Source organism: Patiria miniata, unplaced genomic scaffold (genome assembly GCF_015706575.1).
Source record: "Patiria miniata isolate m_02_andy unplaced genomic scaffold, ASM1570657v1 HiC_scaffold_27, whole genome shotgun sequence".
Classification (NCBI taxonomy): domain Eukaryota; kingdom Metazoa; phylum Echinodermata; class Asteroidea; order Valvatida; family Asterinidae; genus Patiria; species Patiria miniata.
In genome coordinates, this window is record NW_024037066.1 from 9,438,085 (window position 1) to 9,453,083 (window position 14,999).

The window sequence follows — 14,999 nt, forward strand, 5'->3', positions numbered from 1 at the left end:
TGGCATCACAAATTTTGTTTTAAATTCCCAAATTTTTGGAGGACCTAAACATCCTGAAAACGGCCCATGTGCCATAATGACCATTCATAGTTCGATAACTTCACCCACTGCCGAGAAATATTAACCACACTTGTTAACTTAGTGGATTGATGATGAAGGGTAGAAGGCTCAAACAATGTTTTACAATTCTTACGAACAAGTTTGAAGGGAAACCTAATTGAGACTTTTTTTCACCAAACCCCTAAATTTATCTATTTCTCACATATTGAATTTTATTTGGTATTATTTCTAGGAGGGGGGGGGGGGGGGCGGTGATGGTTTTAAACTGAGAAAAAGACCCATCTTTGACACAAACTTGGAAAGCAGCTAATAACACACATAATAACAGGAGTCTTTCTTTCAAACTGTGTTTTATTAAACCAAATAACAAAGAGACACATTAAAAATATACATATCTTACCTAAAAACATCAAAATTTATAGACATAAAAAAATGCAGCTTCAACTGGGATAAAATAGCCAAATTGTTTCCTTTGATTTATATTGTAACGGGCGCGAAATCACTGGTTCAAGTACTAAATGACTAGAGACTAGACAAGAATTCTGACTGGAGAGATCGTGTTGTTCTTCAAATAATGATAACGGTTTTTATTGTCTTCCAATACTGTTGGCACACACCGTGCCCGATGCGTATAATCTAATGCCTATGTGGATAACGATGAGGCGGAGCGCCAATGTGCATTGCAATCGAACGTTGAGTACGACGCGCTCCTTATTCTGGGTGAACTTCCTCACCGGGCCAGAACCAGTCACGATCTGAACACCGAGCCCCGACTTGGCTCGTCTTTTATAGCGTTTGGGCGCGTACATAACGCAAGGAGCTAGCGCATCATAACAATATGTCTCTTGCAATGCTCTGATTGGCCATAAACCACTGCGCCAAATAATATTCTTATTCATAATAATCATAGCGTTTTGACCTATAAAGCTTCGATGAATTAAACTTGTACAAGTCATTTCATTTAGCATTATTCTACAATTAGTTTATCATAGGCCCTATTATCAATACACAGTCAACTGTATTGGCATCAATTCTTCTCATTAAAATACGAGTTTTTAACTTTAAACTTATCTTCTTATCTTCCGTAAGTCCTATCAATTAAGTTTATGAAAGGAACCTGTATCTTATCAGAGTGAAGAATAAAGTGTGCTAACTGGAAATTAATCATGACTTGCATTTTCGTTACATTCTCCCCAACTTAAGACACAAATGCGCCCTCGCATTTAACTACGAATGAACCAAATAAACGTTAACGAAAATGCATGTGTAATTAAACTACCTATGACTTGACTGCACCAGGCAGTCTTACAATGTTCTCAATAAAAGAATCATATTTGGTTTCTTATGCCAAGCTCACGGCTTAAAAAGTCCTGTCACTTTAAATTAGAATTGTCCGCCACACTGAAAGTAATTTATGCACCCCAAGATATTCCAACAGTCGTCCTCAGCAATGTCCAAAATTATTTCAATACAATAAGTAGTCCGCAACAAATATCCTCAACATTAATAAATGAAACTAGAAATGGTCCGCAACAAGTATCCTCAACAATAATAAATAAAACTAGAGATAGTCCGCAACAAGTGTCCTCAACAATAATAAATAAAACTAGAGATAGTCCGCAACAAGTATCCTCAACAATAATAAATAAAACTAGAGATAGTCCGCAACAAGTATCCTCAACAATAATAAATAAAACTAGAAATAGTCCGCAACAAATATCCTCAACAATAATAAATAAAACTAGAAATGGTCCGCAACAAGTATCCTCAACAATAATAAATAAAACTAGAGATAGTCCGCAACAAGTATCCTCAACAATAATAAATAAAACTAGAGATAGTCCGCAACAAATATCCTCAACAATAATAAATAAAACTAGAAATAGTCCGCAACTCTGAATATCCTCAACAAAACGTTTACTTAATCTAAATAACTTAATCTCTATTTTTGGAAAAACCATTCTGATGTTTAAATCAGCAGCAGCATCACAGTTTTCAAACATCGTCTAGTTTCCGTAGTCTGTACAACTAACACGACAGTCATTATTGAATGCATGTACATGTACATTTATACACACCGTGCAGAACAATTTACAAATTTCGCACAAATATTTATCTTTGTCCTACATACATCAACGATACATGTCTTCTACAAAAACGAACTGTTCCTGCGTCTACCATACTGAACAGACACAGTTTCCGTCTGACGTTATTTTTTTTTACTTCAAACAAAACGGCAAAATTTCTTACCGCAGTTCTACTCGAGCCGTATACACTACACATGCAACACAGGCCGAGCTATAGGGCGCTGCCATTAGGCTATTCGCGCCTCAACGTTTGAGGGCGCTACACACATTATTAAAGAAACATGCGTTTCGGACGCATCACGTCCAAAAGCGGCAGGCTACTTCTATTAAAATTTAAACTCCCCAAATTTGTATTTCAAGACCCATTCTTCACTGTGTTCGTTTTTGTACCAACTCGTATCTTACCAAATCTTCTCTAATGATCACTCGGGAACCTCTGAGGTTGGCTGACCCTGGTACCGGCTAGATAAGATAGCTCCATCGATGAACTCTATGCTGAGGGTGGCTAACCCTGGTGCGCTGGATAGCCGGGCTAGATAGCCCCATCGATGAACACTTGATGATCTTGTGCGGAATAACTCGATTGACTGAACTAGTTGAAGCTAGCTTCATGATGATGGTGACGACATGTCGATCCGTGCAGCTGCATTATTAGACTGGTAGACCCGGCATTGTATTTTACACCCCAAGCGACAAGGTGTGGTGGCTGACTTCAGATTACTCCTCAGTCGATAAAGCCCAAAGGGTTCGGCGATGCAGGTACACCCCCCTGCTACACCTGGCTGGGGCAGTAGAGGGAGCTTAACCCCTCACTGGTGTTAAACTAATAACACCCCCCTCACCTAAGAAGTATAACTCTCCTGAGTTATAGTGAGCTTTACAGGTTACCGGATGTGCCTGTTCACTGGTGCTAATTTCGATATCTTTCTGGTTGGCACCTGCTTCGCTGACTTCTTCGTAGATTAGTTTCTTGGTTTTCTGCCAAAGGTTTATCTTGTCGTCCAGTCCTTCGCCGCTTTGTTACTTGTACTTTCGTCGAACTTCTTTTGTTTCTGTTTTGTTCTGCAGAGTCCATCCTGACTTCTTTTTCTTCCCGGCTACATTTCGTGTCTTGTTTACTGCTTGTTTCTTTCCAAAGCCATTTGACTTGCTTGCTTCCACAATATGGCTTGAGTCGGTTACTATGTACGACCTTTGGTTTCGTCTTCGGCCCTTTCTGAAGCCTGTAAGTGACATCACTCAGCCTCTTGGTAATCAGGTACGGGCCTTCCCAGTATCTCTGCAGTTTGGGACTTATCCCTTTCTTCTTCGTTGGGTTGTACAACCATACAACATCTCCTTTGTTGTAGCCACCTGCATTTGCTTTGTGGTCATAGCTTTTCTTTTGTTTTTCTGTCGCTACTTTCAGATGTTCTCTCGCATACCGTCGTGTGGTTTCCATGTGCTCGAGTAACTTCTCTGCGTTCTCTGTATGCTCACTGTACTTTTCTTCTGGGGGTCGCTCAATTAGCAAGTCCGCAGGTAATTTCCCTCGATCTGAAACTGGCAGAGGACCCATCACATCAATGGCTATTCTTTCCATTGGTATGCCGACATTGTACTTCTTCATAAGGCTGCGACGGTGCTTCAGCGGCTGTTTGCGAGTTGCGCAGATATCGCAACTTTTGCAAAACTTGCTAATGTCACTTCGCCACTCGTACCAGTAGAACCTTTTCTGAACTCTGTCAGACGTCTTAGTCCGTCCCAAGTGTCCGGACGTTGGTTCACAGTGAAGAAGTCTCATCAAGTCTTCACGCATATTCGAAGGAAGGATTAATTGCCGCGTTATTGTATCACCTACAGCTGATTCCCATCGTCTATACAGCACTCCATCACGTACTTCTAGACGCTCCCATTGCGTCCAATATGATTTAACTACTCTGACCTCGGGAGAGACTTCTGCCCAGTCTGGTCGCTCTTCTCTTGACTCTTTCCATCTGAGTATCTGCCCGATGTCTCTGTCATCCAGTTGCGACCCTCTCAAGTCTTTGGCTGTCCATCCGAGGTCTCCTGACCTCCAGCCCTCTTCAGACTTTTCCTCTGGGGTTTCTTCTCCGGCCTCGGTAGTTCCAATCACGGAACAGTACGTTATTGGTACATCTTGCGCCTCAGTATTTGCGTTGGGGTCAGTGCTTACATCTTGTATGTCTTCGTTTTTATCAACTTTATTTGTGCACACGGGTTGGGCTGAGCAACCATGCACTTCATCATCATTGCCATTGCATGGTGATTTTTCTTTGTCGATACACTTTTCTTTGTGGCTCATCACTTCTTCTTTCTCTTTGCAATTAAGCAAGACATCATTTGGTTCTAAGTTAATGATGGCTGTCGGCTTCGGTGTGATGTCATGATCATGCATTTCATGGTCACTGTGCTCAATTCTTTCGCACTGTTGACATTCGTCACATGGCCGGCGAGATAAGCCTTTGTACAGTTTTCCCCGTAGCAATACCTCTCCACCTGGTGGAATGCTCACAGTATTGTCTGCAGTGATGCGGCATGATGATGCTGGTGCCCGTGCAGTGGCTGTGCACGCTATGGGTATGTCGTGCAGTTTCATTTCTGCCTTACCCACATCTAGATTACAGTTGTATTTCATCATGAAATCATAGCCCAGGATACCGTCTATGTCGATCTCAGCCACCCATACATCATGTTGTACCTGAGGGCTCTGCTTGCCGATTTTAAGTTGAAAACTCCCACGCCCAAGGGAAAGTAGGGGCTTGCCATCTGCTGTTACCATGGTGATTTCTTTATTCTCTAGTCGTGGTCGCGTTGATTCTGGTATGGCGTAGTAAATCTCTGGCCTCACTATCGTTATGTTGGCCCCTGTATCTACCAGAAAACTCACACCAACCCCTTCTAGATGTCCGGCCACATACATGCCACCTGCCCCCACTGTCGATCTGATGCGTGGCTTTACTGTTGTGGTTGGGTCTGTGGGCACGGGCCTGGGTGCTGTAGTCGATCTTCGGCCCACAAGCTCGACTGTCCGCCGTTTTCCTGAAGGGAGCTTGTATCATTTCTCCATGAACCGGCTTTTGGGCATTCTCGTCGGAAATGGCCGGTCTCGTGGCAGTTCCAACACTCCACGGTGCCTTTGTCTCCCTGACGAGCCCATCTTCGTTGTGTTGATGATCTGGGGTTAAACTTTTGGCCATTATCCATTTTCCCTTCCCCATTTAGTTGTTTCTGTAGATTGTTGAACCCTTCGGTAATAGCATTACCGATTGTAGAGGTAAATGCAGCCAGCTGTCGTTCCAGGGGTTGTGCGGCTGTTGTATCTGTCGTGTCAGAGGATATCACTCTGGCAGCCGGTGCTGACCGTCTTATTTGGCCCCGTTGTCTCTCTGCCGTATGAAATGCCTCAAGCTCAATGGCAACTCTCACAGCATCATCAATGTTGATCGGCCTGGACTGAAACACTCGCCAACGGATGTCAGCATCATCTAGAGCATCCATGAAATGCTCTCTCGCTAGTGTTTCTTGTAGCTCGTATGGTGCCGTTGGGTATGCCCGTCGTGTCAACCGTCTTATGCTCTGGGCCAACTCGGGAAGTTTCTCATCTCGCCCTCTCGTTTGGTTCTTTAATTGAACACGAAACATCTCCGTCTGGTTGTCAGGGCTAAATCGTCGACCGAGTGCCGTGACGAGGGCGTTATAATCTCGTCGTCTAGTGACATCTAAGTCACCCAGCACGGCCTGTGCTGCGCCCCGTAGATTAGCGGCCAGGTACATCGCCTTCTCCCGTGCACTCCACCCGTTGAGCTCAGCCAATAGCTCAAACTGCACAAGGTAGTCTTCCCAGGGGCTCATACCATCATACGTCGCTGGCCGAACTCTCGGCTTATTGCCAGACAGGGCTGACATGTTGTTCTGTGTCGATCTCTGTTGTTCCATGTTGTACGGTGACGGTTCTTGTCGTTCATTATCGGCAGTGCCCATTGCCGCAAGTTGCCGCCGCAACCTATCGTTTTCTTCCTTCATCAGGTTGATTTCTCGTCGTTCACGTTGAAATGAACCGTCACCATTACCGCCCAATGCCGGTGAACTATGTAAGGTGTCATCTTCTGGCGTACTTGAACGGCCCGCCCCGGCGGTGAGTCCGAACTGGATTTCTTGATCAGAAGTATTCATCTTCTTTTGTCGTTCTGGTAGCGTGTACAATACCTCCGTCGAAGTCCGGCCACCGCTGCCACCAAATGTAACGGGCGCGAAATCACTGGTTCAAGTACTAAATGACTAGAGACTAGACAAGAATTCTGACTGGAGAGATCGTGTTGTTCTTCAAATAATGATAACGGTTTTTATTGTCTTCCAATACTGTTGGCACACACCGTGCCCGATGCGTATAATCTAATGCCTATGTGGATAACGATGAGGCGGAGCGCCAATGTGCATTGCAATCGAACGTTGAGTACGACGCGCTCCTTATTCTGGGTGAACTTCCTCACCGGGCCAGAACCAGTCACGATCTGAACACCGAGCCCCGACTTGGCTCGTCTTTTATAGCGTTTGGGCGCGTACATAACGCAAGGAGCTAGCGCATCATAACAATATGTCTCTTGCAATGCTCTGATTGGCCATAAACCACTGCGCCAAATAATATTCTTATTCATAATAATCATAGCGTTTTGACCTATAAAGCTTCGATGAATTAAACTTGTACAAGTCATTTCATTTAGCATTATTCTACAATTAGTTTATCATAGGCCCTATTATCAATACACAGTCAACTGTATTGGCATCAATTCTTCTCATTAAAATACGAGTTTTTAACTTTAAACTTATCTTCTTATCTTCCGTAAGTCCTATCAATTAAGTTTATGAAAGGAACCTGTATCTTATCAGAGTGAAGAATAAAGTGTGCTAACTGGAAATTAATCATGACTTGCATTTTCGTTACAATATCAAGACGCTTCATGATTTCAATTCAATTTTAAAAGGACTGGTAATTTAAACAGCACACTCACACTTACAATGAAATAAAATGTTACGATATAAAAATACAGAAGTATAAATTACCCTCAGGGTCAGTAATATTTAAAACAAAGAGCACCCCTTCGAAAGATACACAAGTAACTTGACAAAAACTTATTGTTTAGGATTTTATTTTATTTTCATTGCATTTTTACTCATTTCCAAAAACAATTTCACAAACAAATATTGCCATCATTTGATGAGGAGTGAAACGTCAGATCGTTTTAGTAATGGAGAGTTGGGGACAAGTCTACGTCGATTCGCATGAAGAGCACGCCGTCCTTGCAAAACCTTCCCTGGGAGAGGGCATCAGTCTGCATCAGCTTCAGTCGCCCCCTGAACTGGTCCCTAACCTCCCCCGATCTGGCCCGCGACATATTACCGCAGGTGATGGTGGTGGCAAAGTCTGACGAGTTTCTTCGGCCATTCCGCTCGCTCTGGTCAAAAAGAGTCACGTTGCACTTGGTGCTGAAAGGAAAGGGCAAACGGTCATCAAAGTCGCCCTGCTGCAGGACGATGAACAGCGACGTGTAGCTGGTGTTGCCGGTCACGTGACCATCCAGCTCCAGACAGGCGCTCAGCTTGTAGCCGGGCCGGCTGGTGTAGAAGGCAGGACTGAGGATACGCGTGGAGGTGTTGTTGCTTCTCGCGTATGAGTTGAGGTCGATTTTCCAGTGGAGGCAACCGTTGTAGTTGGTGTTCTCTAAGTGGCTGATTCTTTCCACTTGTTGGTTCACGAGTTCATCCTTTTCCTTGAGACACCTGCGAGAATGACAACAAATTTAAAACAAGCTGCGATTTCCTTTAAATGAAAGAAAATATGACGATACAAATTAATTCATCCTAATGGGCATTATGTTGGAGCCTTTTTGAGCAGTTTTGTCCACATTGTACACAGTGACCCAATCAAACATAGCAGTGATATTTGCTACAGCTGCACATTGGCTTGCTTAACCAGTAAATGCCAGAGGACGTGTAAACACGATCTGGCAATGTACATTCGCAGGAGTGGTCGACGGGTTAAATTGTCAAGCTTTCCCCGTTTCAACAGCGACAGACGTGTATACACGTCATTTGTTCCCATTAATTTTGTACACAGTGTGTCTTGAACGTGAACTTGGCCACTGTACACGGCCTGTCATCATAACAAATACCACTCCGTGGTGGGGTCTCATGTATTGCAAAAATATGAATTTGAAGTGGTAAGTATCGTACAAATATTGTACAAATGGCTCTCAAGACTCAGTATTTGTGATGTTCGACTTGATTGTAAAAATAAGGTTGATATATTTTCTCTTTTTCAAAAATTGTGTTTTTCGGCCGTCGAGTGGTTAAGCAAAGACAAGAGTCAAGAATCCTGCACTGAGATGGCCTACACGTCAAACCTCATGAAGCAGAAGAGTTTACAAATAAGTAATTACTTTTTCATTTCTTCCATTGCTGAAATCAGCTGAGAGCAGTTTTGGTTGCGTTCCTCCAGTGAGGCACTCTGGGTTTGCAGCAAGGCCTTCTGGGTAATGACATTAGTCAGAAGAATTTGCATGTGGTCGTTTGTGGCCTCTTGGTAGTGACTGGACAACTCGGAACGCTTTACCTGTCAGAATTTCAAAACCAAAAGTTAAAATGATGAATGTCTGCAACAATTCAATTGGAAGAAATAGCGATAGTTTTTAGAAGTGCTTAAAAATAAGGGAATAAATGTGTGCTCCGGAGGTTTTTATCACTCTGTTTAATACCACTTAGAGTCTGGGTGCTGATAATTACCCGAGCCGGAGGCGAGGGTAATTATCAGCACCCAGACTCTAAGTGGTCTTAAACAGAGTGATAAATACCGACGGAGCACATATTTATTCCCATTTATAAATACCTTTTCGGTAAAAAAAAATCAAATAATTCGTTCAAAACATCCCGATTTTGTTCAACAAATTCACTTCATGCTTTTCGAAACATCCCTCTTGCAAAATAGTGGAGTGTTCAGCTGGCGAGTACAACCCTTTTATGGAGATTGACGCGCGCGTATCATGTTCTGCGCGATGTCGCGCAGAACGCACCTGGCGCGTTGCGTATTGAATTTAGAACTATAAAATTCTGACTCCCTGGTAGTGTTGCGCATGCCTACGTGAGGATTGTGAACGTTCAACCAATGAAACGATAAGAGGCACTGGATTTTTAGGAGTCCACATTTTATTGTGACACTGGAAAAGTGTTTAAGACCAGCTAGCCATGTCTTTATCATCTGTTTAAGACCGGCCACGTGATGGGCTCTCGACCAATAGGAATGTGTAAACTGTCTGAGGTATTTATGAATGATGCTTAAAGGGAAGATACAACATTTGCAGACATCACAAAACGAAATGATAAAATTATCGCGAAATACCTTACTGGATTGTTAGGGAATGACAGTCTAAAGCATCCTGCAAAATCGTTGCTCATGGTGTGCTGTCATTTTCCGGAAAAATGGTATTTCTCCAATGCTTGAGAAAACTGCCTTCTTTTCAAAAACTGCTACTTCTTTTTCATAATTAGTTATTCCACGTTTTCTTTGCAAATTGATTACACACCTGTGAAGGGGTACAAGCCTGCGACTGATTCTCTGACCTTACAATTCCCGAAGGTCTATAAATTGCTCCGTTTTATCTTAAGTGGGGTAAGGGAACGAGACTACAAGAACATGATTGGTTTTCTTGGTTTTTCCAGCATGTACACACCCAAAACCTGAAGCAAGTCAGTTTAACAATATTTGCTATAACATACTAATCCTCCAAATCTATTTATTTCTGAGAATTGCAGCAAAAGCAAATGTTGTACAATCCCTTTAATTATTCAATTGCCAAGAGTAGGCATTTCAACAGAAAATATGTGAAACCTCCTTTATACAGGGCAATATTTTCCAAAATGAAGAGGAACATTTCAAGATGCAAACACGCTATTTGAACCACATAAAATTGTTAGAAATAGAAGGATAGCTAAAATTTGTGCAATTTTTTGAGGAACTGTTTCTGTGGAGATTTAAGTTATCTATTTCATTTTTTTTGTACCTGACACTGGCATCCTAACTCTCGGTAATCACACTGGACCAAAGTGCTGGGACAATCCCCGTCATTGACATCAGTGTGTTTGGACATCTAGAAAGACAATCAAAAACAAGTCAAGAACTCTCTCACAGAAAATAGAAGAGACTGCAGACTTTAAGATGTCTGCAGTTTTCTGAAACCAAAATTTGCGAAGGGTTCATTTTCATGTTTTACACAGATGGCTCCTTGCCAAGTGGTTCCCTCACAAAGCATTCAAAGATTCCCAAAGGACCATCCAACACTTAATGTTCTCAGGATTTTTCTAGAAAGTGATATTAAAACTCTCTTTTAGTGGGAAGTCAATATTCAGAGCAATATGTAAAAAACCCTTTACAACCATGCAGGTCAGTTTCAGGTGAAGGGATATGAAGTGTTAAAGAACTGTGTCACACAAGAGAGTCACTGCACAAAAAAAATAGCACTGCGGAGAGCAGTGGAGCGTGGCCGAATCTGCCTGCTTGCTCTGAGCTTAACCACACAAAAGAACTGTGCAGGGATTTGAAGTGTTATCCATACTCCACAGAAGATTACCTCAAAGGAATTTGAAGCATGGGTGCCAACTCCAGGCACATGTAGTTTTGCAAAACTTGAAGGGTAGTGAAGTGCAGAAGACTAGGAGGATTAACCACTTACCTCTTCCCTGACGATTCCTTCTTGTCCACACTCCTCACACTGGATTGGATATTTGGGACATGCAAGTAACTGATGCCTCTGATTCAGGAAAAAGAAATTGTGTTAACTTGAGAACTTGAGTGGCTTGTCAATTACTTTAAGACTGGATGAATTGAGATTGACTTGTGATTATTTGAGATTGACTTGTGTATCTGGATAGACATTCGCAAGTTTTTTCATTGGATCAAAATGAAACAATTGTTTTAGAACACCTTGTATTATTTGCATGTTTGATTTCTGAGGTTGAGGTTTCAAAGTGTTTCTTGAAACTCATTAAGTAGATCTCAGTATTTGTGTCCATTGGCAAGATAGTTTATCCAAATTGGTATGTTTCTGATAACGGCCAGAGAAGTACATGGTAAAGAGGAAACAAACATACCGATGCATCCTTTCGGATGATTGTCTCTCCACAGTGACTGCAGTCCAGTACTTGCAATGGGCAATCCCTCAAATGTTCTTCGCTCTTTCCTCGCAGGTATTGCTCCTCACAGCCATTGGGGCACACAAGCTTGGTGCAGGGACACGTGTTGCAGTGGGTCTAAAATAAAAATGTGAATTTAAATGACAGAAATTAACATGAGAAATAAGGCAAAAAATATATATTCTGGTTCCGATTACATAGCATTTGATAAAAGGGTAGGTAGGTAGGGAATTTGTAGGTTTTTTTTTTTTTGGCAATTTTTTTTGTGCACGATCATATGGAGGTGTTAGTCTGTGTGTAGTAAAGCGTAAAAGGTACTAATTGATGGTTTTCATTTTTTTTTCCTCGTTTTTTCCTAAAACAAATTAGGGTAGGGGGCTGTCAAAATAGGGTAAGTAGGGTAACCGGAAGCAGAACTATTATTTTGTATGCCTAACTTAACTATGCACTTAGCCTACCCAAGTGTGACAATTACAGAAACCTGAAGCAATTTGGAATTTTTATTAAACAAACTTCTCACTTTGAGAAATTGTAAAGTAATGAAAAGTGGCCTTTCAGTGCTATATCATGCAGCCTCATTATGGGTAATAAATCATTTTATCAGGTTTTTTTTGGTCAAAGGAATAAATATCAGGACAAATTACCACGCTCATCATAAACAACAGAGTTGCGTTCAACGCAGTGAAGGTCCAATACAGTATGACAAGGGATGAGCAATGACCGTGTGACTGAAGGACCCACCTGTAGATGTCTAAGATCTCCACGCCATTCACAGCCACTCCCAGCGTTGCTGCACACAACCGTCATGGACAAGATTTCTCGCTCTACTGCAACATCTTCAAAAATCTGCGACAAGGTCCGACAAAGAAAATGGTCTGATTTCAATCTTTTTTTCGAGCACTCTCCCAGTACATGTAACAGAAGTTAACAACTGTTTCATATTCTGAGATTTTCAAATTTAAATGTGAGAGGCAACACAACGACAGAATATATATAGGCCATCAGCCTGGGGGTTTGGCCAGTATCAAATCAGGGCATAAATGATTATAATGCGCATGCGCAAGGTATACCGCCCCTAGAGTGGTAACAAGCATTTTGATGGACATTTTGATAAAAAGGGTGATAACACCCAAAAAGCTGCCACCGCTGCAATGCTACCGGTATCACATATTTTCCAACTCTGGAGGTGTATACCTTGCCAAAAATCACTATGACGATTATTCCCCTCATTTGATACTGGTGGCCAACATTTTGGACCGAGGCTGATGGCCTAATAGATGTATAATGCAGCTTGATCCAAGGATAAGGTATGAGTGGGTACATTATTCAAAGACAACTCATAATAGACAAAAGATTCACAGTTTAAGAGAAAATAGAAACAGCCTCAGGTAAAGAAATTAGACAACACAACACACAGAATTAAAAATAGAAAATAGACACCTACATCTTTTTTGACATCCAGCCAACTTTTATCCACGGGACATTTGGCATGTGGCCGATTGCTGTCAAATAATCATTGAAAAAGCACAATTCAGCTATGTATTTTCATAAAAATTAATAAATCAATTTGAACCTACACTGCATTATATCTCTTAAGAACCAAAGTCTGGTTCGTTAAAAACCACGCCCACTACACATTAAGTAGCATAGAAACCATTGGAACCGGAAGTTAACACAACTTGAGTGTTTATCAAATGGGCGCTAGTAATCAGTGGTGCGCGCGCGCGTGTATAATGAAGTCACTAACGAACCGGATAGCAGTTTGAACTTTGTAAATTGACCATTCTCACAAGTGGGTGGATAAAAAAATGGACTCTTCCTCCCCTGATCTGTAGTACTTTTCATGTTTTTGAGGGCCCTTTAATCCATCTCTTGCAGTTAGTCTTAAAAATATTGTTTTTATGTTTTACCCAATAATTCTCTGCATACACATCTTGCAGAATCGATGTCCACACTTTGTCTGCAATGGTCCACGCAGTGCAGCCAGACACACCGGGCAGATGTACTTTGTGTCCAGCGGTGGGTGGAATTCAGCATCATAGCCACCAGTGGTAGGGGTGTCCTTGGTTGACTTACCAGCACGGTCATTACTTGATCTGGAATTGTGGGCCATTCTGTGCTGCGAGTATAAAAAAACCAAAATGTCCCTTTGAAGAAGTTGCTTTTCCCCTGAATATAAATTTGCGGTTGGATTTCACCTACTGTAAAAATTATTGTACTTCTCCCCCTAACAAAAACCAACAAATCACAAAAATCACATTAACAATAAAAAAAAAATTGAAAGAATGTTGTATTCAGACACCACTTCAGATCAGTGGTTGTGCACAAAGTCTATGGAGAGTTTTCCATGTTTTTAAAAGTATTTTCTAACAAAATTGGAAATTTCAAAGTTTTTGATATAACTGACATGACTGACCTTCAACATGTTCAATGAGATGATATGATGAAAAAAATGGTGTCAGGATGCAACATTCTATTCTTTCCAAAAAACATTAAACATTGAAACACCAAAAAGAAAATGGTGTTTCATATTCGACGCCACTTCCTTGGTTAGGTACAAGTACAACAAAGTTATTTGAAAGCATTTTCTCAACATGCTCAATCGAAATCAAAATGGACATTTTTATAGCTTCTCATGTGGCTCCATGAACATTTGCAATGTCAACGGAAAGAATGTTGCAACCTGACGCTGCTTTTTCTTCATATATCATCTCAATGAAGGTCAGTTGTTGCAGAAATGATGATATGCCCTGAATCTGGGACTGAGCAACATTTCCAATTTCGTTAGGAAATACATGTACTTCTTAGAAAATTTTCTTGACTCTCCATAGACTTTGTACACAACCGCTGAAGTAGCGTCAGGTTGCAACATTCTTTCCATAAACATACATGTATAGGCCTAAATTTAATCAATTAGAACACATCATATGGTGAGCCTAAGAAAGCTATCTGTCAATCAGCAAACTAGATAAAAGACTTCATCATTCAGTTGTAAGGAAAACTTTGGAAAGGACTTGGGGTTTGTCGTCGGCCATTTTTAAAATGCATACACGTGTAACCCCAGTACACGTGTACGAAAACACGGCAAGTTATATTTTCAGTGCTGCGCCATAAACCCGGACAAACAAAGCCCTCTCAAAATTCATATCACATCAATTAACCATTTAATTAATAACACTAACTGTTAATTAGTAATACCAAATCAATTATGGCAGCTGGATTACTCTGTAACTTGTGCTCGAAAGTCGCAAACGGAAGTCAGAATTTCGACAGTCAAACTACCCGCGCCGTGACTTGAACCGAATTAACCTTGCACGTGTCAGCTCAGCGAGCTTCATCGTTAGGTGGCGCGCTCTCACTGCACCGTGACTAGACGTGACTTTGCCAATCTCAGCTCGTACCCCCCGCCCTGTTTGAGGGGGGGGGGGGGGTACGAGCGAAATCCATTCCCGGTCCCTTTCCCTGCCGGCGGCCCCGCCCCACTTTCTCCATGCTGACAGCTTGATTAAATTATCAAAATAAGTGAATTTGGGTTTTTTACTTAGGAGGTAGTTTTGCTATGTGTTCTAAAAACTTCTATATAGCTCTACCCAACCTCTTTTTCTCTGTAATTTGTCTCTATACGTTGTTATTTTGTGAAAAACGCGGGTGAAAACGTGAAAATGT

At 41.7% G+C, this 14,999-nt stretch overlaps 1 protein-coding gene across 5 annotated transcripts; it reads right to left on the minus strand.

The window, feature by feature from the left end:
• Positions 1 to 7,093: 7,093 nt before the first annotated feature.
• On the minus strand, positions 7,094 to 14,707 carry LOC119734263 (TNF receptor-associated factor 6-like). 5 transcript variants are annotated; one of them, XM_038207653.1, is made up of 9 exons: positions 14,558 to 14,707; positions 13,244 to 13,452; positions 12,778 to 12,835; positions 12,075 to 12,179; positions 11,292 to 11,450; positions 10,874 to 10,951; positions 10,205 to 10,291; positions 8,588 to 8,760; positions 7,094 to 7,928 (listed from the first exon to the last, which is right to left on the minus strand). In XM_038207653.1, the coding sequence occupies exons 2-9, from the start codon at positions 13,444 to 13,446 to the stop codon at positions 7,391 to 7,393; spliced, it is 1,401 nt and encodes a 466-aa protein (XP_038063581.1). In that variant the 5' UTR covers positions 13,447 to 13,452; positions 14,558 to 14,707; the 3' UTR covers positions 7,094 to 7,390. The 5 variants fall into 5 exon arrangements, with proteins under 5 accessions (XP_038063581.1, XP_038063578.1, XP_038063580.1 ...); XM_038207650.1 differs by having other exon boundaries at positions 14,532 to 14,689; XM_038207652.1 differs by having other exon boundaries at positions 13,244 to 13,447; positions 14,532 to 14,686.
• Positions 14,708 to 14,999: the final 292 nt, after the last annotated feature.